The following is a 23,871-nucleotide window of genomic DNA, read 5'->3' as shown; positions in this document are numbered from 1 at the left end:
AATGTGCCTATTACCCAAAGACTTTACTGTCTGCACTCTTTTTTTTTTTTTTTTTTTTTTTTTTAATGGTACGTGGGCCTCTCACTGCTGCGGCCTCTCCCGTTGTGGAGCACAGGCTCCAGACACACAGGCTCAACGGCCATGGCTCACGGGCCCAGCCGCTCTGCAGCATGTGGGATCCTCCCGGACCAGGGCACGAACCCGCGTGACCTGCATCAGCAGGTGGACTCTCAACCACTGCGCCACCAGGGAAGCCCTACTGTCTGCACTCTTAAATGCAGCAGCAGGGTCTGGATCCCATATCTGATTTTATTTTTCATGAAAATGTTTGATTACCAATAACTTCAGGCAAAATAACTTTGAAATATATTTTTAAGATGATTAACTTTTTTCTCAGGGTTTTTTTTTTCCTCTCCTACGTAGAGACACCGGATTTCTTGACTGACTGAGAGCTGTGTAAAAGATTACATGCCTGCCATATATTCATTTCTATAATGCAGAATCTTAAACTATAGTTCTCACAAAAATATTTTCTAGAAATCTTACAAAGATTTCTCATGAAGGAATTCTACTTCCCCATGATCTCAGAATATAAGAAAATTACTTTCTGAAGAGGTGATAGAGTTGAAAACTTTTGACCAGAGAAGGCTTATTTTAATATCTAAACACTTTTATCAAGGCCGGGAAGGAAGGAAATCGCAAATACTTGTCTCTTAGCCTTCCCAGTTCTGGAACATTAAGATGGGAAGATGAGGATAAAAAGAGCTGGACTCAACAATTGATCAGGAGACAAAAGTGATCAAAGCTAACATTTGCCCTGTTGCATAGGTAGAGCCACACTAGCTCCACACAGGGTAGCTTCATAACCTTTTAAAGAAGTTTGACATTTAATTCATGAATTTTTGGTTAACTCAGCTATTATGTTGCAAGCCTTCTGAGGACAAACTAACACACACACACCTCTACACATACAACTATACCTCTAGAACATTTTCGGAAACTTTTCAGAAATCTTATAAATTGAGCTCTTTCTATGATTTCAAGTTCCTCTACTGAATTTAAAAGTAATATTTCTTAATTAGGATTACAGAGTGTCCACCCCAAAATTATTTGATTCTTTTAGCTCCCTTTAGTATTAATTTCCTCTGACCCTGATAAAACTTTTTACCTTTAGGTGCTCACCTGGTAGAGGTTATCGACTGCCAACAAGTGCCTTGGTGAACCTTTCTCATGGGAGTCGCTCTGAAACAGGAAATCAGAAGTTGACAGCCATTGTGAAACCACAGCCAGCTGTGAATCACTATAGCTCAAGTTCATCAATTTCATCTGGGCATTTGGGAGGTCTGAACCATTCCCCTCAATCACTTTTTGTTCCTACTCAAGTAAGACTTTTATTTAAATAATGATCTTGAAAATATCTGTTTTCTCTCTGTATATTTACTTGGTAGACTAACACTTATTTTGTCTTATATCACCCAAATGTCCTATATTATCTCCTACAAAATGACATTAATTTGAAAGGTAAGGGAGAGGACTATATCATGTTTATCAAAAGCAATTTTCAAATTCCCACCATATAACTCATGAGTGATTTCCTTTATTTCATCTTCCTGAGGGCAAAACTTGAATTGTTTTGTGTGAGATACTTAACTTTAATTCCATGGCCCCAAATTTTAACCAAACTTTTTGTTTTGTTTGTTTTGGTTTGTTTTTAAACATCTTTATTGGAGTATAATTGCTTTACATTGTTGTGTTAGTTGCTGCTGTATAACAAAGTGAATCAGCTATATATATCCCCATATATCCCCATATCCCCTCCCTCTTGAGCCTCCCTCCCACCCTCCCTATCCCATGCCTCTAGGTGGTCACAGAGCACTGAGCTGATCTCCCTGTGCTATGCAGCTGTTTCCCACTAGCTATCTGTTTTACATTTAGCCAAACTTTTTAATCCAAATAGCACATGTTTATTATAGACTAATTAGAAAACAGATAAGTAGATGATAACAAAGGAAACAAGCAAAAATCCTCTCAAATCTCATAGGTAACCACTGTCAAATTTTGTTGCATATTTTTCTAGATTTTTAATTTGCATGAAATCAGTTCTCCATAAGTAATAGCTGATTTTTTAAATCAGATTATTTTTGTGTAAGATAAAAAATTTTTTAATTTTTTTTAAATTTTATTTATCTTTGGCTGCATTGGATCTTCATTGCTGCACGCAGGCTTTCTCTAGTTGCAGCGAGCGGGGGCTACTTTGTAGTGGTGCACAGCCTTCTCATTGCAGTGGCTTTTCTTGTTGTGGAGCACAGGCTCTAGGTGCACGGGCTTCAGTAGTTACAGCACGTGGGCCCTAGAACATGTGGGCTTCAGTAGTTGTGGCGTGTGGGCTCAATAGTTGCAGTGCATGGGCTCTGGAACACAGGCTCGGTAGTTGTGGTGCACGGGTTTGGTTGCTCCACGGCATGTGGGATCTCCCTGGACCGGTGATTGAACCTGTGTCCCCGGCATTGGAGGTGGATTCTTAACCACTGAGCCACTAGGGAAGTCCCAAAAATTTTTTAAATAAATATTATTAAATGTTAGCTTGAATAAGATAATATGCCAGTACACTGGAAGACCAAAAAAAAATCTTTTGGTGGGATATTGATTCAGTATAATCTTTTATAGCATTTGTTATGCTTTAAATATTTTTTAATAACCAATTACATCTGTAGAAGAACATTTTCACTCCAGCAGTATACTTTTATGGTTACTATACAGAGCTCCAGAAAAAAAGAACTAAGATAACAGATAATGAAATTTAAATATCCTGTCTACTGCTAAATAGCTTTAATAAGTAAATTATTTGATTTTTAGTCTGAATCTTTATTTTTTCATGTTTCAGTTTTCCTTAAGAAGTTTTTTGTACTTTCCCAGGTACCTGGTAAAGATGATGATGAATTTTGCAACATTTGGCAATCCTTACAGGGATCTGGAAAGGTTCAACACTTTCAGCCACCTCTACAAGAGAAGGTTAGTATACCTTGCTTGATGGACATTTAAATTTTTTAAATTTATTTTATATTTCTATTTTAGGTATACAGTGATTAATTTTCCTCCTGAAATCTCATAAAATAGAAATAACACTTTGATCTTGAATTTTCATAGTTCTCCTAGGCTACATGTGTTTTTGGACTAATGAATAAGAATGTAGACAATTTTTCTTTTTAATAAAGGCTTGAATGGCACTCATTAACTTACTCACTTCCACTTGAATATATAGCTTTATGCTGGCAGTTGGTTGTCTTAGATGTGAATGAGCAAATTCACGTTCCTTGATAGAATTTAAGAAAAGGAAAGAAATTCGGCTAAAAGAGTAGACTCAGGCACAAAAAAAAAAGGAAAAAGAAAAGGAATGAATTCCTACTACATTTTTTGCTAATTACTAACCTAACTTCTCAGCTTAGGTCAAAAAGGAATGTCCTCTCAGGTTTATAAACCAGTAGCCTGCACCATGAGGGCCTCATTTATTCTAATGTCCTCCCATGATGGTGGCATCATCAGTGCTAGGGAGGGGAAAATAGCAAAGGGAATGTTCGTAAAGTAAACATGAAACATGAGAGTGACAACAACACTGTAAGTCAACTGTACTTCAGTTTTTAAATAAATAATAATAAAGTGGGAAAAATAATCTAAACAAAGTAAAAAAAAAAAAGTGAGAGTTACAACGCACAGGTCACTTCTGCCAATATGCTCTTTTAAGTTTTCCTTAGATCATTCATAAATCTTTCTACATAAATGTAATCCATAACCAGATTTTTTAACCCTCTTTTCCTCTCTTATTTATTTAATATGGCTAATTCCTCAAGAGTGCTTTTTTATCATTCATTCAACATGTATTTATTAAGTGCCTACCATGTGCCAGGCATTGTTCTATGCACTGAGAATATAGCTGCAAACAAAACAAAAATCCTGGCTCTCATACAGTTAGTACTGTAGGGAGGAAAGGACAATAAATAAGACCAAAAAAAATGGTATATTAGATGATAATATAAGTTTGAGAAAAATTGCAGGGAAGCAGGATAGGGAATTTTGGGGAGGGGGAAGGCAAGGTTTTGCAGGGTTTTTGTTTTTGTTTTCTTGTTATTGGTTTTTTAGGGGGGGGTTGTTTTTGGTTTTTTGCTTTGTTGATTTGTTTTCTGGTTTGGGTTTTTTTTTTAATTTTGGTTGTGCTGGGTCTTGGTTGTAGCAGGCAGGCTCCTTAGTTGCAGCTCATCAGCTCCTTAGTTGCAGCAGGTGGCCTCCTCAGCTCCTTAGTTGCGATTTACTGGCTTCTTAGTTGCAGCACATGGACTCCTTAGTTGTGGCATGAGAACTCTAAGTTGCAGCATGCATGTGGGATCTGGTTCCCTGACCAGGGATCGAACCCGGGCCCCCTGCCTTGGGAGTGTGGAGTCTTAACCACTGCACCACCAGGGAAATGCCCTGCAGTTTTAAGTGGAATGTTCAGGTAACATTTGAGCAAAGATTTGAACGAAATGAGGAGTGGATATACAGATAACTGAGGAGAGAGTATTCAAGACAAAGTCAAAGGCCCTGTTGGGGGTGGTGACCCCTGGCATACACAAGGATGAGGAGACCATTTGGCTGAATCAGTAGGGTGAGTTGTAGGAAATGTAATTAGAGAGGTAAGAGATTGATACTATGTAGGACCTCCTGGACCATTATAAGGATATTGGCTTTTTACTCAGTGAGATAGGGAATCAGCAGAGGGTTTTGCACAGCAGAGTGACATGATTTGACTTATATTTTAATAGGATCACTCTGCCTGTTATCTTGAGAATAGAACGTAGAGGAACCAAGGTGGAAACAGAGACTAGTTCAGAGACTACTGAAATCATCAAGATAGAGTTGATATTGACTTGGACCAGGGTAGTAGGATCCTGTGAAAAGTGGTCAAATTCTAAACATATTTGGAAGGGATTTCCAGCTGATGATGAATTGGATAGGCGGGTAAAAGAGAAAGAATGTATTAAAGGACGTGACTCTTAAGGTCTGGATAGAGGGGCTATTAACTGAAATGGGAATGACTGCAGATCTGGTAGGTTTGTGGGGGAAGATCAGGAGTTCAATTTTGGTAAGTTTGAGATGTATACTAAACATTTAAGAAGAGTTATTGGAGTTAGATATTTGAGTGGAGATGTAGAGTTGGACATTGAGTCTGAAGGTCATCAATGTTGTCCAGGCTGGAGAGAGAAATTTGGGAATCATTATATACATATATATGTATATACACCCACACATATACATATATGTGTGTATATATGCATATGTGTGTGTGCATATATGTGTATATATCTATATCTATTTATATCCAAGAAAGTGGATAGATAGAAAAAAAGTTCAACAACTTAGCCTTAGAGCATTCCATCCTTCAAGAGTCAGTGAGACTAGGTGGAACTAACAAAGGAGACTGAGAAGGAATGGCTGGTGACGGGAAGAAAACCAGGGAAGGGTGGTTTCTAGATGCCACGTGAAGAACAGATGTCAGAGAGAACAGAGTAATCAACTGTGTCAAACGCTGCTGATGGATCAATTAAGATGAAAACTGAGAATTGACTATGCACAGGATTTAGCACATGAAGGCCATTGGGAACCTTGACGAGAACAGTTTCAGTTAAGTGATAGGAGCGAAATACTGATTTGAGTGAGTTTAAGAGAAAAGAGGAAGAGAGAAATTGGAGGCAGCAAATATGGGTAATTCTTTCAAGGAGTTTTGCTCTAAGAGAAAACATTACCCCGAGTCTCTCCTCTTTCCTTTCCCTATTTGTTCAGGCTCTTTGTTAACCTCTGTTCTTCCAGCCTTTCACTGGGGGCTGTCCCCTAGAACGCAACAGTTTTCTTTTCCCTTTTGCCTTATTCCTTGACTGGTGACTTTGGGTCTTTCTTCTCTGCTAATTAACACTTAATCTATGTCTCTAATTCCAACCTCTCAATCAAGATCTAACCCAATATCTCCAACTTTCTAGAATACAGGTATAGATGGATGCTCTGCCATCACCTCAACTTCAGGATATCTCACAACTGACCTCATCTAAAGCCTCTTCTCTTATCCTTATTTTCTAACACAACCATTTACTCAAGCATATAATCTGAAAAGCATGAAGTCAAAAATTTTTGCTTCTTCTCTCTAACATTTTTTGCATTGAGTCCCCAAATCTTTTTACCCCTTCTCAGTTTTTACAACTGGACCTTAAATTGTCATCCCAGCCCTAGATTAACCTCCTATCTGTGCTTCCTGCTTCTTACGTCTTTCCTTTCTAGTCCTTCTTACATAGTACTTCCTGCCTAATCTTTCCTAAAGAGCCTTTCACCAGTGTTGCTCAATCATGGCATAATTGAGCAACGTATCTAATAATTAATAAGGACTCCTGCTTTTGAACTCAGTTTATACCCTGTGGCAGTGTAGTGAAGATAAATCTGGTATTAGACTCAGAATCAGGAAATCAGGTTTTGTGCCTCAAGTTGCACAAATCTGATTTCCCTGGGCTTCTGTGGCCTCGTGTATAAAATTAAGGCTTGGACTTAGATGAACTCTGAGGTCTTTTCCAGCCCTCAAATAGTGTTGTTCAAATACTCTAGAATGTATAGGGCTTCCTGTTTAATACTAGTGGAATTCAACCTCAACTCAAACTAATATTTAGGCCTTCTATAATCCAACTCTGCCTAGTTCTTATATAAAGTATGTCAACTATTTGGTAAAATGGTCTGTTCTAATCAGATTGGTCTCCTAACTTTCCCTTTCCCATAAACAGGTAATTTCCATTTCAGATTATGTGTTTGCATTGTTCCTTCCACTTAGGATGCCCTTTCCTCTCTCACTGCCGAAAAGTCTACTAGCTGTGACCACCAATTTCCTTGAGATGGAATGCCACACTTGATATTATATTTCCTCAGAATCTTCTGTATGCATCTCTTATTATTAGGTGCTATTTCATTATTTATATCAGCTGAACACCCCCATGTTTTATCTCTTGTATATTCTAAGAATTATGAGCCACCACATATAACACTTATATCCATGAAGCCTTAATAAGCAGCCTGGAATTCATCTGATAAGCAAATTATAGAGAACTCAACATGTTTTTTTTTATAAAAAAAGGTATTCATGCTTCTGGAAAAGGCAAAACTATAGAGTCAGTAAAAATATCAGTGGTTGCCAGAGATTATTGGGAATGGGAGAGATGAATTGGTGGAGCACAGAAGATTTTTAGAGCATTGAATATGCTCTGTATGATACTATAGTGGTGGATATATGTCGTTATGCACTTGTCCAAACCCATAGAATATACAACACCAAGAGTGAACCCAATGTAAAATAAGGACTTGGGGTAACAATTATATGTCATTGTAGGTTCATCAGTTGTCACAAATGCACCACTCCAGTGGGGATGTTGATAATGGGGAAGGCTATGCATGTGTGGGGCGGGAGGTATAGGGGAAATCTCTGTACCTTCCTCTCAGTATTGGTGTGAACCTAAAACTGCTCTTTCAAAAAGTCTTTAAGGGCTTCTGGTGGCGCAGTGGTTAAGAATCCACCTGCCAACTCAGGGGACACGGGTTCGAGCCCTGGTCTGGGAAGGTCCCACATGCCGCAGAGCAACTAAGCCTGTGCGCCACAACTACTGAGCCTGCGCTCTAGAGCCCGCGAGCCACAACTACTGAGCCCGTGTGTCACAACTACTGAAGCCCACGCGCCTAGAGCCTGTGCTTCGCCACAAGAGAAGCCACCGCGATGAGAAGCCCACTCACCGTAACAAAGAGTAGCCCCCGCTCGCCGCAACTAGAGAAAGCCCATGCCCAGCAACAAAGACCCAACACAGCCAAAAATAAATAAATAAATTTATTTTTTTTTAAGTGTTTAAAAGAACATTCAAGTCTTTATTGGCAGAATATGACAATGTGACTGACACAAATAGCTTTATGTAGACATCAAACAGAAGAACTCAAAAAAACATACTTAAAAGTAGGATATTTTCTTTCTAATTAAACTTAGGGCACTTTTTCTCTGAAATGGTACTGTGAACATGGGTTTTAGAGTTAGAGCTCAGATATCAGCTCTCCTATTTAGTTCTGTAACCAATTACATTATCACTTTGAGCCTCAGTTTACTCCTCTATAACGTGGAATCAAAATACACCATAGCATTTTTATGATTATAGCATAATTATAATGATGTTAAGATAATGCATGCAAAGTACATCTTAACCATGCGTGGCACATAGTAAACACACAGTATTCGTTCACACCAATTTATTGAACCTGCTGTTCTAATTCCCTTCTTTAGAGTCAGAGTCCCCCACAAGCCATTGTGCTATGTGGATGGAAATCTCTTGGCCCTTTTTTTTAAAGAGTAAAGAGCCCTTTTTTTAAAAGAGTAAAGAGCCCTAGTAAAGAGCCCACATGTACCCAGTGTTCATTTGTCTGTGCTCAGAAAAAATTAAATAGGGCCCACCAAAAGCAAAATTGTGTAATCATTGTAAAGTGATTAATTTGTATTGAACATCTCCAGCCCCTACTTCTGCTTCCCCTTCCCACTTCAGCTGTGGCAAGTTATCTGTCTCTTTTTGCCTTCAGGTCTCTTCTCCCTATCAGAAAGCAAAAGGGTCTGCTGTGATCTTTATATGAAACTTACTCATGTCATTTTGCTAATTTTGTCCATTCGTGCACTGTCTCAATTACAGCAGCTTTATAATCAGTCTTGCTATCTGGTAGTAGTAATAGTCTTCCAGCATTTGAAAACCTTGACATTATAAATATTAATTAATAAAAATCAGATATTAGGGGAAAGGATGTGAAAGGGCTAATAATATCCTCAACTTTTATAACATAGGGACAGGAATGATGAATTTTTTAAAACTCTGATGGAAATTTTTTAAATCACGAAGTCAAGAAAATAGTATAATAAATCTACATGTACCCATCCTTTACCTTGAACATGTCCAGTTCTGTTTCTTCCATGATACCTATTCATTTCCTATCCCCACATACCCCAGAGATAGGATTATTCTGAAGCAAATCTAGAGGGATCTTTAGAGGCTGATATTTCTGTTATGAAGAAACATTCACCTAAAGTTTAATCTTTAGTTTCTGTATTAACTTCAAACAAAATTAGATTGAATTATTTCTATTGAAAGCATTTTTGTAAAATGATTGTTTTCTGTGTACCTTACTGTCTAACTAATGCATAGAGAAACGTCTGGAGCGGTGATCGTAATGTTAATGGTTATTTTGTGGGCGGTAGAATTTGAGTGGTTTTCTTAAATTCTCTATACTTTTCTGCATTCCTTAAATCTTTTTCTAGTGAGCTCTATAACTTTTATAAAAATAATAAAGTATTTATTAAGCATTGAGGAAGAGAAGTAGTTTTAATATTAAGAGTTTGTTTAAATCATTTATAAGAATTTTAATTTTCAGGGTGCAGTTCTACCTCAAGAAATAAGTCAAGTAACTCAACATCACAAATCTGGCTTTAATGAGAACAGTGTTAAGCAAAGAAAACATGAGCCTCACAGAAAATGTAAGTTATGAGTTAGAAAGTATACTTGTGGTGCTAACTGCTTCCTTTTATTTTTGTAATTAATAGCTTTATTGAGTTATAATTCATACATGATAAAATTCATCCTTTTAAAGTATACAATCAGTGTTTTTTGGTGTTTTCACAAAGTTGTACAACCAGTGCCACTGTCTAAATTTAGAACAATTTCATCTCCCCAAAAAGAAATACCATACTTGTTAGTAGTGATTCCCCTAGCCCTGGCAACCACTAATTTACTTCTGCCTCTGTGGATTGACCTATTCTGGATATTTCATGTAAACAGAACCATAAAATATGGGACCTTTGAGACTGGCTCCTTTCACTTGGCATAGTCTTTTCAAGGTTCATCCATGTTGTAGCATGTATCAGTACTTCATTCCTTTTTACAGCTGAACAGTATTCTGTAGTATGAATACTACATTTTGTTTATCCATTCATCCATTGATGGACATTTGGATTGTTTCCACCTTTGGGCTGTAATAAATAATGCTGCTGTGGATGTTTATGTACAAGTTTTTGTGTGAACATATGTTTGCAGTTCTCTTGGGTATATATGAATGAATGGAATAATTGAGTCATGTGTTAACTCTATGCTTAACTTTTTGTGGAACTACCAAACTGTTTTCCAAAGTAGCTGTACCATTTTACATTCCCACCAGCAATATATGAGGATCCAATTTCTTTACATCCTCTATAACACTTGTTATTATCCATCTTTTTTATTATAGCCATCCTAGTGAATGTAAACTGGAGTCTCCTTGTGGTTTTCATTTGTAATTCATTAATGACTAATAGTGTTGAACATTTTTTCATGTGCTTATTGGCTGTTTGTATATCTTCTTGGAGAAATATATATTCATATCCTTTGCTCATTTTAAAATTGGGTTATCTTTTTATTCTTGAGTTGTAAGACTTCTTTTTATATTCTATATCCTATATGCTGAGCAGATATTTGATTTGCAAATATATGCTCTCATTCTCTGGGTTGTCTTTTAACTTTTTATACAGTGTCCTTGAAGTACAAAAGTATTTAATTTTCATCAAGTCCGATTTATCTGTTTTTTTCTACTTTTTCTTTGTTTGCTAATGCTTTAGGTATCATCTAAGAAACCATTGCCTAATTCAAGGTCACACAAATTTACACCTATGTTTTCTTCTAAGAGTGTTATAGTTTTAGCTCTAACATTTAGGTCCTTTTTTCATTTTTGAATAAGTATATACATGGTATGAGGTAGGGGTCTGTATTCACTCTTTTGCATGTAGATATCTAGTTGTCCCAGAACTATTTGCTAAAAGACAGTTCTTTCCCCATAGAATTCTCTTTGCACTCCATTGAATTGTCTTGGCACCCTTGTCAGAAATCAGTTGACCATAGATGTATGGGTTTATTTCTAGTTTGTCAATTCCATTTCACCTATCTATATGACATCTTTTTGGAACAACACACCATCTTCATTACCATAGCTTTGTTATCAGTTTTGAAATCGGGAAGTTTGAATCCTCCAACATTGTTTTTCTTTTTCAAGATTATTTTGTCTGTTCTGGTCTCTTGCATTGCCATATGAATTTTAGGATCAGCTTGTCTATTTCTGAAAATATGGCAGCTGGAATTTTTATAGGGATCATATTGAATCTGTAGACCACTTTGGGTAGTACTGTCATTTAGCAATATTAAGCCTTTCTACTTCTTTCAGGGATGTCTTATAGTTTTCAGTGTACAAGTCTTGAACTTTTTTTGTTAAATTTATTTCTAAGTATTTTATTCTATGTAATACTATTGTCAGTGGAACTGAGTTCTTAATTTGGTGGGGGGGAGATTGTTCATTACTACTTATAGAAATAAAACTGACTTTTGTATATTGATCTTGTATCCTCCCACCTTGTTGAACTTATTTATTTGCCCTAATTTTTTTGGCTTCTGCAAATAGAGATAGTTTTACTTCTTCCTATACAATCTGGATGCCTTTTATTTTTCTTGCCTAACTGCTGCGGATAAAACCACCGGTACGGTGTTGAATAGCAGTGGTGTCACTTTTTATTTTCCTCCTTTTTGCAAGAATTCTTCCTTACCTTCCTTTCTTCCTTTCTTTTCCCCTCTCTGTTCCCTCTCTTCCCTTTCCTTCCCATCTTTGTCCCTTCCTTCCTCTCTCATTCCATCCCTTCCCTCCCTCTTACTTCTTTCCTCATCCTCTTTCCTCTTTTGTCTCTCCCTCTCTCCCTTCTTCCTCCCTTCCTTCCTTGTTTTCTTCTTTTTTCCCTTTCCTCCTTCCTCTTCTAATCCAACCTTTTCACTTTCTTTCTGTTCCTGTCATTTCCCCTTAACAGGAATACTAAAATAGCTTCCTACTTGGTCTCTTACTCCTTCTACCTAGCTAATAAGCCACTGCCATATTATAATTTTCTTAAGGCACAATTCTGATCAGATTCCTACCAGCTCAGAACCTTTCTGTGATTGTGCCTATTGCCTGCCAGTGTAATTCCGTAGTCTTCAGTCCTTTGCAGATTGTGGCTGCAGCCTGCTTCTCTAGTTAAATTAAGCTGCATTATACTCCTCAACCTCCAGCAGAACTGGTCTGTTTTTAGTTCCACAAATATTCCTTGCTTTCTACTTCTACTATTATTTATCTTTCTCCTATTATTTCCTTTGCTGGAGTACTTAGCCTCTTATTCTGCCCTTTGGAAACCTGCCGTCCTGCAAGGCTCAGTTAGATGCCACCTTTCTTTTTCCCTTATGGTTGTCATCTATGAGTTTCTCTTCTCACCCTCATCTAAATTATAAGTTCCTCAAGATCAGGGCCTTTGTCTCCTTGGAGTTCTGTGAATTTTTTACACAGTGCCTTGCTATGGTAGATACTTGGTAAATTTAATTGGTGTGCAGCAAATTTCATGTAACAGAATTTCTGTTTTCTTGTCTCTAGTTAAAGAAGAGTGTAAGAGTCCTAAAACTGAGAGTCGGTCACAAAAAATATCAAATAGGCAGGTAAGCTTCTCAAAATCACATTTCTAGTAGCCCACTTTTGTTTTAATTTTTTTTTAACATCTTTATTGGAGTATAATTGCTTTACAATGGTGTGTTAGTTTCTGCTTTATAACAAAGTGAATCAGTTATACATATACAAATGTCCCCGTATCTCTTCCCTCTTGCGTCTCCCTCCCTCCCACACTCCCTATCCCACCCCACCCCTCTAGGTGGTCACAAAGCACCGAGCTGATCTCCCTGCACTATGCTAGTAGCCCACTTTTTATTGTAGTTGGTGGCTCTGTGGCATCTGACTGAATTTTGCAGCCCTTTCAGCCAGATTCATAAAGTGCATGACAGGAGGGTTGCTGAGCCTGTCAGTCACTTGGATGGGAGGTTGTACAGCTAGAGTCCAGGATTTGGAACTAGAGAGACCTGAAGTTCTGGTCCTGCCATTTAACAGCTGGGTGGCCTTGAGCAGTTCACTACACTTCTCACAGCCTCAATTTCTTCATCTTTAAAATGGAGATAAAAATATATCACTTGTGTCTCTCATTATATATAGTCTGTATATACATAAATACATACAAGCATACCTACATATATGAATATATGTGCGTACATTATATATATAAAATATGTAGAAGTATGTTTATATAGTCAATGAAAGTATATGGACCAACATGGCAAAGTTAACAGTTAATTCTGTGGAGTTAGGTTAATGGGGGAAACTGAGATCATTTATGTTTCATTTTATATAGTTTGTTGTTTGATAAGGAGTATGTATATATTTTATAATCAAAAAACATTTTAAGTCTAAAAATATTTATGTACACTTATGTGCATTTTATATGCATATTATATAACACAAAGTTCTTAAAAATTAGATCTCTTATAAGCTATAATATATTACATTTATAAAAGATACCTTAGGGCTTCCCTGATGTCTCAGTGGTTGAGAGTCTGCCTGCCGATGCAGGGGACACGGGTTTGTGCCCCGGTCCGGGAAGATCCCACATGCCGCGGAGCGGCTGGGCCCGTGAGCCATGGCCGCTGAGCCTGCGCGTCCGGAGCCTGTGCTCCGCAACGGGAGAGGCCACAACAGTGAGAAGCCCGCGTACCGCAAAAAAAAAAAAGAGATACCTTAGAAGATATCTTGGCACATAACAGGTTCTCAGCCCGTTAATTTTTAGATACCAATAAAAGGTTGAATTGCATGACTTTCAGAGTCATCTCTTTCTGCAACTCTTATGCTATAATTTCCTTTCTTCTAGAGAAGGGGTTCATAAACTCTGTGCCGTGGACCTCTTTGGTGAAGCCTATGGACTCTTTCTCAGAATAATAGTTTTAATGCTACAGTAAAATACATAAGATTTGAAAGAAAACCAGTAATATTGAAATACCATTAGAATCACCACCATTGTGTTATATTGCCTACATTCATAATTGAAGGGAATACTAAGTCTCATTTAGAAATTAATGAAAATAAAGATGGAAATTTTTTCCCTCATCAAGTTTATGGGCCCCCTTTTTTCTCATGGTATAAAAGAGAAAATAACACATTAAAAAGTTTGCAGCAATTTATTTAGAATACTGTTACGTCGGAATTATAATTTTATTTGCACAAAAACTCATTCGTACTCTCTTAACAGGCGTTTGAAGGGCCTGCCAAATGTAATGTTAAGCTTTTGAAGAGAAATGAGAGTGCAGAAGTCTCAGAAAACCGAAAGGTTGAAACTAGTTATCCAAATGCCATTGATAAGCTAAAAGACTGGTTTATACAAGTTCTCTTCCCAAACTTTAACACCTGGGAAGAAGATTGAGTGAAAATTAAATGATCATTTTTGTACATAGAACTCTCAGCTATTTTCGTGTCCTTGTACTTTCATCTTCATGCACAAAATATTTATTCTTTTAGCCTAATCCTGGAATTGAGAACTTCTTAGCATCCTTGAATATCTCCAAAGAAAATGAAGTACAGTCATCTCATCATGAAGAGCCTCCAAGCGAAGAACATTTGTCACCACAGTCATTTGCTATGGTTCGTATTTTGAAAGAGCTTGTACACTATGGTAATTTCATTACTGTTAGCCACACATACCCTGTGCAACAGTTAAAACACTTTCTCTTATGTAGACTGGTGTGTGGCATTATTATTGTCATCCTGTGAGAAAGATCAGGCTGCCCTGGGCAATTTAGCCACCATAGCTCCCTTGCTTTTCAAACATTGCCACTAGACAATTTGGTCAAAAGTTAAGCAGAATGATAAGTATTGTTTCTTTGCCAGGGAATGTGAATTTTTTTTCAACTCTTATTTTCCTTATTCTCTATCTGAATGTAGTTATCATCTTAATTTTTAACAATGGAACTTATTAAAAGAAACATCAGTAAGGTCTGTAGCTTTTAACTTTTCTCCCTTATCCCTACTATCTCCATACCAATCATTTTCAAAATAGAAGGGAACTCGGATGCTTAAAGAAATTCTAAAAATTGATGGCTCTGACACTGTGGACCATAAGAATGAGATGAAACAATTTGGTAATGAAGTCACTGTTTCCTCCAATAGAAGAGATGAATATGGATCTTCCTCACAGCCTAAACAAAGTAAGAAATTAAGTAAGTAAGCTAGGTACTAGTACTAATAACCAATCACTTCAAAAATCCAGTTCATTTATTTTTTAATCATGTGATTTTTAAAGATAATTAAGGATAATTAAGAGTAACATGGGCTTCCCTGGTGGCACAGAGGTTGAGAGTCTGCCTGCCAATGCAGGGGACACGGGTTCATGCCCCGGTCCGGGAAGATACCACATGCCGCGGAGCAGCTAGGCCCGTGAGCCATGGCCACTGAGCCTGCGCATCCGGAGCCTGTGCTCCGCAACGGGAGAGGCCACAACAGTGAGAGGCCCACATACCGCAAAAAGAGTAACAAATAAGAGTACGATTTTATACTTGTGTCATTTATATAACAATGTAACTATGTAACCAATAGATCTGTAGTTCCTAAATGTCTTCTGCGTTTTTTCAATATTTCTTTTTTTAATAAGTTTATTTTTTTAATTTTATTTAATTTTATTTTATTATTTATTTTCGTTGCACCGGGTCTTAATTGTGGCAGGCGGGCTCCTTAGTTGCGGTTCGCCAGCTCCTTATTTGTGGCACGTGTGTTCCTTAGTTGCGACCAGCAGGCTCCATGAATGTGGGATCTAGTTCCCTGACCAGGGATCGAACCGGCATCCACTGCATTGGGAGGCGGATTCTTAAGCACTGTGCCACCAGGGAAGTCCCTCCTTGTGACTACTTAAATTATACTATTACAGATATTCATTCTGGAGATCCCAAACCTGGAAAGGTTTTCACATTTTAGCTTTTTCTCAGTAATTTAAAAATGATTATGTAACTTAAATACATTACTTAACTTTTCTATAAATTCTTTTATCTATAAAATAACATTGCAAATGACGGTTGTGATAATTGTATGACATATATAAAGCAGTTAGCACTGTGTCTGACACATCATAGGTGCAAATAATTGATATTAGTATTACGTTAAAATAACTTGACCAACATAAAAATAGAAGAAGCTGTAAAATCAATTTAAAATAATTAATGGAGGCACACACACTGGAAAGTGGGCACTTACCTAAAGTCTAAGAAGCCTATAGCATAACATCTGGCACATAGCTGGATTTCAGTAGATGTCCATCATTACCCCTACCTTCTGCATCCCCTCTACTTTAATATTTTGACTGTAATTATCTGCAAAAGCCTACCAGGAAAAATGACTCATGTAAAAGTAGGTTGGGGACAGAAGTTTCTCAGAGAGGTAAAAAACATTTTGAAATAAGCTAATCTGCGTTTATTAAGTATCAAAATCAGAGCCTAACTTCATTTATACTCCACTGAGTATTGGGATAAATAATTTTAAATTCCAGTAACTATCAGGAAACAATATCTATCATAGGGACAGATATGCTCTTGAAATAGAGCAAAATAAAATTTTAAAACAATATTGGATAAATATGGTCCCACTGTCAAAAACAAGTAACTTTTACTATAGTTCAGTATAGTAAAAAATATCATCTACGTTAGAGTCAAGAACTCGGAATCCAGCTCATGTAACAAAACTAATGTGTGACTTCAGGCAAGCCACTTAACTGCGGTACGCGGGCCTCTCACTGCTGTAGCCTCATCCCGCTGCGGAGCACAGGCTCTGGACGCGCAGGCTCAGCGGCCATGGCTCACGGGCCCAGCCGCTCTGCGGCATGTGGCATCTTCCCGGACCGGGGCACGAACCCGTGTCCCCTGCATCGGCAGGCGGACTCCCAACCACTGCACCACCAGGGAAGCCCACTTTTTTTTTTTTTTAATCTATAACAGTAAGAGGTTTAGATTCATTCTTCACTGGGGTGTGCTTTTTGTTCTGTTGGTGAGTTTGTTGTTTATAAAGAATGTGAACTTTCAGAATTTTTATATCATAATAAAGGCACTTAAAAGACTTAATTTCAGAAAAACTTTTAAGAAGCATTATTTTAGAGCAAAAGAAACATTCATCCATGTGTCTCAGAAAATAGGATGGAATTTTGAGAAGACTGAAGCTAAAGCCTCAGAACTTAAGAATTAATTGTAAATCAGCTCAAGAAAGCCATTTGCATGTTTAGATTTTGCCTGTAAATAGCTAAGTAGTCATTAATCTCTCACAATGCTAATTTTTGGCAGTCATCTACTTGTATTTTTAAATCTTTGTCTTAATTATATATGAGTAATTAATCATCTAAAATCTTCATTGAATTTAGTCATTTTAGGCAAAACTAAATAGTTCTTATATTTGCTTCATGGGAGATTCCTCTTCTCGCTTTTTAACAATGTCCTCCTTGCTATTCTGTAAAGCCCTGCCATAATTGCATAGTTTGAGATATCATTTAATGTGGATATGTCCTTTTCTCTTTTTTGGCAGCATCTTATATGAACAAGCCTCACAGTGCTAGTGAGTACCATAATGTTCAGTCTGTGGACAGTGTGTGCTGGCCTGCTGCCAGCCAGATTCCTGCTGTGTCCACACCAGTAACTGAACTTTCTCGAATTTGTTCCCTTGTTGGAATGCCACAACCAGATTTCTCCTTTCTGAGAACACCACAGGTATTGTATACTACCGTTCTTCCATTTACATAACTTATTGAACACTGAGCTTAAATAAATTGACTGAAAATCTTTGGCTAGAAATAATATAGTGGAGCTGATTTTTTTGACTTTATGAGCAGCATAGATTAATACCTCTCACTCTGGGTCTTCCATTTATGCATAACCAGACCCCTCAGAGAAACTGGTAGAGGAACCTAGGCCGCAGGTAGCCTCGCAAGATTCTTCAGACTGATAGAGCTAGGGATCTTGGTCTCCAGCAGCAGTTTTCAAACTTTTTGGTCTCAGAAACTCCCCATCTTTTTTTTGAGGACCCCAAAGAACTTTTGTTTACTTGTGTAATATCCATATTTACCAAATTAAAAATTAAAACTGAAAAAAATTTTTAATGTTGTTAATTAAAAATGACTTTGAGGGCTTCCCTGGTGGCACAGTGGTTGAGAGTCCGCCTGCCGATGCAGGGGACACGGGTTCGTGCCCCGGTCCGGGAAGATCCCACATGCCACGGAGCGGCTGGGCCCGTGAGCCATGGCCGCTGAGCCTACGCGTCCGGAACCTGTGCTCCGCAACGGGAGAGGCCACAGCAGTGAGAGGCCCGCGTACTGCAAAAAAAAAAAAAAAAAAAAGACTTGGAAAAACATTTAATGAGAAGAGTCGCATTGCTCTACATTTTTGCAAGCCTTATCCATCTTCTAGCTGAATAGAGAAGCTAGATTCTCATATCTGCTTCTTACTATCAATCTCTTGTAATACGTGGTTTTGGTTGAATTATATGAAGAAAATCTGGCCTCACACAAATAGATAGTTGGAAAAAGGAAGAAAATTTTAATAGCCTTTTCATGTAACTGTGGATATTCTTTGATACTACATTAAAACATGGTATTTTCTTAAAAGTTAGGGCAATGTAGAATCTGAAATTATATCAATGAACTTTTTGTTCTCTGTATACTTATGAAAAAATGAGAGTGAAAAGGGCAAATAGCATTTTCATATTATAATAAAAATAGTTTGAACCTCAAGGATCCCCAGAAAGGGGCTCAGGGACCTCCAGGATCCCCACACTGCACCTTGAGAACCACAGCAGGAAGGCTGTTTTCTCCTTTTTACATCCAGATTCTTGACACATTCTCACCTAAAGCAGAAAGCATGATTAAACTAATAATACTACATAAAAATGGCTACCTTTTGAAAAAGTAACATTTTTAAAAAATCTTTTTTATAAAAGAAAAGCGCATACTGTAAAGAGTTATCATTTAAATGTAAATATAAAATCAGTCAGAACCTCTGAGTCTTTTAAATTTTAGCAGTTAATTCATATTAGCGAAATATGTGCTATGTAAAGGATGGTGGAAAGCAGGGGTCAGCAGATATTTTCTATAAATGGCCAGATAGTAAATATTTTAGGCTTTGTGGGCCATATCATCTCTGTCACAACTACTCACCTCTGCAATTCCAGTATGAAAACAGCCATAGGTGATACATAAGAGTGGGCTTGGCTGTGTTCCAATAAAATCTTACATACAAAACAAGTAGAAAACCTAGTTTCCTGATCCGAGATATAAAGAAAAAAGTTTTGCTGGCTTTCATTTACATTATGATGGTTGGTCCTTCAGCTAGCTTAGAGATCATTTTAACTTTGTAAACATTGAAAGATAAGGCAACAATGGTAAAGTTTTTGCATCATAAACCAGAACTTAAGCTGATAGTCCCTTTTTGAATTCTTAAATTTTTTTTTACAAAATGTTAGATGAAATTATTCCATTTGTTTAAACTAAGCTTTGGAGGAGGAGGTCGACTTCCTGGACAGATAACGTCATAACCATTCATGTTCTTTTTTTTAGACAATGACAGTTTGCCAGGTAAAATTATCTAATGGCTTACTGGTACATGGGCCACAGTGCCATTCTGAAAATGAAGCCAAGGAAAAAGCTGCACTTTTTGCTTTACAACAGTTGGTGAGAACTGTCCATGAATTCTCTACTAACTCTTTAATTAATCCCTCTGGATGTTTTTGTTGCATTGTTTTATAACTTTTAAATACTTCCATAGGGCTCCTTAGGAGTGAATTTCCCTTTGCCTCCACCAATATTTCCAAGTTATCCTCCTGCTGTACCACCTGGAACCATTCCTCCAGTTTTTCCCCAACCTACTGGTAAGGTATTTTGCTCTTCTCAATATTCGTTATTGAATTATATTGTTTTTAGAAAGTTCTTTTAAGAAGCATCATTTTGAGGAAACAAAAAAAATTACCTAAATGTTTAGGTAATTTAAGGAGTTGTGAGAAGTAAGCCTGAAACCAGAGCCTGCAGGTTCATCTAAATACCATTTGCCCTCCTACAGTCTCTAGTGTGGCTAGAGAGAGTAGGACTGTTCTCCGTTTTGGGCAGCCCAGTAGCTGCCAACGCATGAATTTGGGTTTAAGGTAGACATCAAAAACACAGGGATGGCGGGGGGGCGGGGGGGGGGGGTGCGGCGCGGGGGTTGGTTGTAGGGAGTTGGGGGAGGTGTGGGAAGAAAAAACAGAGATGAAGGGAATAAGAAGCTGTGGATTTGAAAGAAACTGCCCTTGGTGATGAGGGAAATGAAGAGCAGAGGGGATTTTGAGCTTACTCTATGTATGTTTCTTAATATTCTCTCACATTAAGGATAGGTACATAGAAGACTAAAGAGCTTTTAAAAGATAATTACTCTTAAAAGAATTTTTTTTTAAGTTTTACAAAAAAAAAAAAACATAATCAGAGTACCCTACTTGGCTTTGCAGTAATAATATTTATACAGTCACATATCATAAACACTGTTTATAATTTTAAACAAACATTGTAATATACTTACATTGGGAGGACAGGGTAAGTAGTGAGAGGTGGTATGAAAGAACTGAATTTTGATCTATCATAACAGGAAGTCTAACAATGCCTAAAATTGAAAAATCAACTAGCAGTATAATCAAATTATTGAACAGTTTGGAAATAAACAGCTAAAACAGTTAAACCTGGGATGGACCGGATGACTGCTATATTATGTTGAAAACCCTTTTTATTACGATATGTATGTGTATAATTATCTTTACTTTGATTTGTTTAAAAATGCAATTTGTCTAAGGTCATAAGTTACTAAGTAGCAGGAGTAGCATTCAAAAGCAAATATATCTAATTACAAAGCCCACAATTTTGTTACTGTACTACACTGGCATTCCTTTGCCTGTATAAACAATGTGTAGTCGTAAAATTTTTATGACACAGTGGATCTGAAGTTTTCATATAGCTCAAGGTAGTAAGTCCACTATAACCTGGAAAATCTAATTTAACTGCTTTTTCACTTTCAAAAATGAATCCAGCAACTATATATCAATTAATTTTAAGTAATTAGTTCATGCAGGTTACCTAAAGGTCTACCCACAAGCTTCTCTCAAAAAGGATTTGTCTTATGAGAATATATTATCTAAAAGGAATGATTGTTTTCCCATTTATTATCGATATTTTATAGCTTGATATTTTACCTTTTTAATGTTGATTATTATGTTTACGTTCATTATTATATCATGTTTATTGGTGTATTCATACCTACCAAGAATTTTAAAGTTTAATTGGAGTTCTTTTGGTTTTGTGCTCTCCAGTGTTCCAATAATAATATATGATATAAAAGCCATGAGATTTGAATGTTAATCAGGAGAAAACAACTTATGCATCAGATTAAGATTTTAAAGTTATTTTGTAGATTTCCACTTTACGGTATGAAAGGGTCCCAATGGAGAAAAATATATTTTATATTTAGGACAGTGATTTTGGGAAATTGTTGAGTTGACCTATGCATAAGATTACTGTAGCATCTTTTAAATAGATCTTCTTAGTCTTATAACTGCCACCAAACTTGCACATAACTTTCTAAATCTTACTAGTGTGTTTTGTATTAAGACTGTTCTTTATCCTGGAATTTTTACATGTGTAATTCATAACATTGAAATATATTATGATCCTCTCTCCTGATCCAAACATTTTTTAAGTAGCTGAGTTTTAGTTAAGCTATACTGTCTTATAATTCTGGCTGCCTTTTTATCGCTTTAAAAAGAAGGTTTGAGCACAGTACATACCTTCTTTGGTGGCAATGGGCTGGTGTCTCGATTGTCATTGTTTAATGCAGTAGTTCCCAAATGTTGCACTGGTGCTGACTGTGGAAGAATCACCTGTGGAGCTTATTAACAATACAGATTACTGGGCCCCTCAGAGTCTGATGTACTAGGTCTGGAGCCTTGCCCAGGAATCTGTATTTCATAAGCTCCCTATGTGATTCAGATACACAAATCAGTCTTGGGAACCACTGATTCAATGTGCTTTTAATAAGAAAATGTAAATTTTAAAAAAATTCTTGAATTACAAATATTAGGGTAGGGAGAAAGATTCTACTGTTATATGAAAGTGATCAGATTTCAAGACTTGAGCTTTTTTGGTTTTTTTGTAGGCTGGGATCACTATGGAAGCAACTTAGCATTGGGGGCAGGTGAGATTCTTAAGATTTCTCTCTTTGTGCCCTGGCTTTTCTCCCCCAAGGGACAGTTTCATGACCCTTTTATTATTTTTTAAAATATTATTACAAATATTCCTAAAGCTTATATCAGTATATGGTACTATTGGCCTTCGTATGCCAGACAGCATAATGATAAGCTGACTTCTATAGATGATTCACAGTCCTTAAGGGGCTCCTGAGGTTGAACGTTGTAAGCAAGGGTAATCAGAAATTAAGTGTATATGCCCTTTGCCAAAGCAAAAAAAGCCAAAAAAGGGTAGCAGAAGGAGGTCTTAAATTTCAAGGCTTTTATGATACCATTTTACTAAAACAGCTTTTCCATAATTTTTAACAGCTAATATAATGCCCTCATCATCTCATCTCTTTGGCTCAATGCCATGGGCACCACCAGTGCCAGTTCCTGGGAAGCCCTTCCATCATACTTCATATGCTGGGACCATGCCCATGGCTGGAGGAATGCCAGCTGGTGTGCACAGTCAGTTCATACCTCTACAGGTGAGACCTGAAAGAGAATTATTATATTTTTTTAACAGAATTAGTCTCTCACTGCTCAAAGACCATTGATAAAATTTTGTTTATTCAGTAATTATTCAGTGCCAACTAGAGGTCCATTCAGTACTGGTCTGGGTACTGAGAATATATTTTGACCAGTGGTGACCAGTCTGACCTGTTCCCTGCTATCTGAGTTTGTGTTCTAATAGATAATAATAATTGCAACAAGTAATAACATCCTTTTCTAGAACAAAGGGATTTAAAATCAGGAATATCAATTTTCTTTATATTTAAGTTATGGATAATTTTTAAATATTTTATTTGTAGCCATATTCCTTGAATTTCTAAAGTCTGGTTTGGAGGTTATAAGTGGAAGTCACAAGTCAGCAGTGATTGACAAGTATTAGCAGCATGGTTTATGGTATTTTCTGACACTAGCTTTTTTGGTCTACATTGTTAATTAATGATGCTTTTATTCCTCAAAGGTAACTAAAAAAAGGGTTGCAAACAAAAAGAATTTTGAGAACAAGGATGCCCAGAGTTGTCAAGCCACCCTACTTCAGACTAGCCAGTCAGCATCTTCTGATGTCACCAAAGTGATTCCACAGGAGAGTTTATCAGCTTCCTTAAAGTCCCCTCAGATTACTCAACTTGCGTCTCCTTTTCAAGTTGAAGCTGCCTCTGCAGGCCATAGTATGTCTCACCATAAGTCAACACCAAGCTCCTCAAGAAGAAAATCAAGAAAACTGGCTGTCAATTTTGGAGTTTCTAAACCTTCTGAATAAATTTGGTACTTGGAATTAAGTTAATTTCATTCCTTTCCTCCCACCTTTTTATAAATCCGTATCTGTGTTTCATAACAAATTACAGTGTACTATTTTAAAACAATATATTTCAATTAAAATTTTTAAAATTTTTAGTTGTCAGGCACTTTTCATGCTATTTAAAAGACTATACATCAAATTGTGCATCTTAAGTATGTGCAGTTTGTTTTACATCAATTATACCTCAATAAAGCTGTAAAAAAAGACTAAATTCAACCTTGTTTTAAAATAATATCAACGGACTAAGCATTCAGATGTACCACTCTAATCATTGGCCTCATCATTAGAAGCATCCTAAACTATGAATTAGACATCATATTGCAATAATTATAAACATTTTTTACACTATCATTGAGGGA

The 23,871-nt window shown here is 36.9% G+C and overlaps 1 protein-coding gene across 3 annotated transcripts in view; it reads left to right on the top strand.

Annotated features, from left to right (window-relative positions):
- The window catches only part of XRN1 (5'-3' exoribonuclease 1), a 96,968-nt gene extending 73,495 nt beyond the window's left edge, over positions 1 to 23,473 (top strand). The window contains exons 31-42 of one of the 3 annotated variants that reach the window (XM_065876018.1): positions 1,175 to 1,382; positions 2,917 to 3,012; positions 9,457 to 9,559; positions 12,496 to 12,557; positions 14,455 to 14,577; positions 14,996 to 15,152; positions 17,494 to 17,675; positions 19,517 to 19,630; positions 19,725 to 19,827; positions 22,131 to 22,169; positions 22,531 to 22,691; positions 23,174 to 23,473. In XM_065876018.1, the coding sequence (XP_065732090.1) occupies positions 1,175 to 1,382; positions 2,917 to 3,012; positions 9,457 to 9,559; positions 12,496 to 12,557; positions 14,455 to 14,577; positions 14,996 to 15,152; positions 17,494 to 17,675; positions 19,517 to 19,630; positions 19,725 to 19,827; positions 22,131 to 22,169; positions 22,531 to 22,691; positions 23,174 to 23,473 (1,648 nt within the window). Of the gene's footprint in view, positions 1 to 1,174; positions 1,383 to 2,916; positions 3,013 to 9,456; positions 9,560 to 12,495; positions 12,558 to 14,454; positions 14,578 to 14,992; positions 15,153 to 17,493; positions 17,676 to 19,516; positions 19,631 to 19,724; positions 19,828 to 22,130; positions 22,170 to 22,530; positions 22,692 to 23,173 lie in introns of all 3 variants that reach the window. The other 2 variants (XM_065876017.1, XM_065876019.1) reach the window with 2 other exon arrangements.
- The last annotated feature ends 398 nt before the right edge of the window (positions 23,474 to 23,871 follow it).

The sequence above is a fragment of the Phocoena phocoena genome, chromosome 4, assembly GCF_963924675.1.
Source record: "Phocoena phocoena chromosome 4, mPhoPho1.1, whole genome shotgun sequence".
Lineage (NCBI taxonomy): Eukaryota > Metazoa > Chordata > Mammalia > Artiodactyla > Phocoenidae > Phocoena > Phocoena phocoena.
The sequence above is the reverse complement of the archived record's forward strand: the minus strand, read 5'-3'. Positions and strand labels throughout refer to the sequence as shown.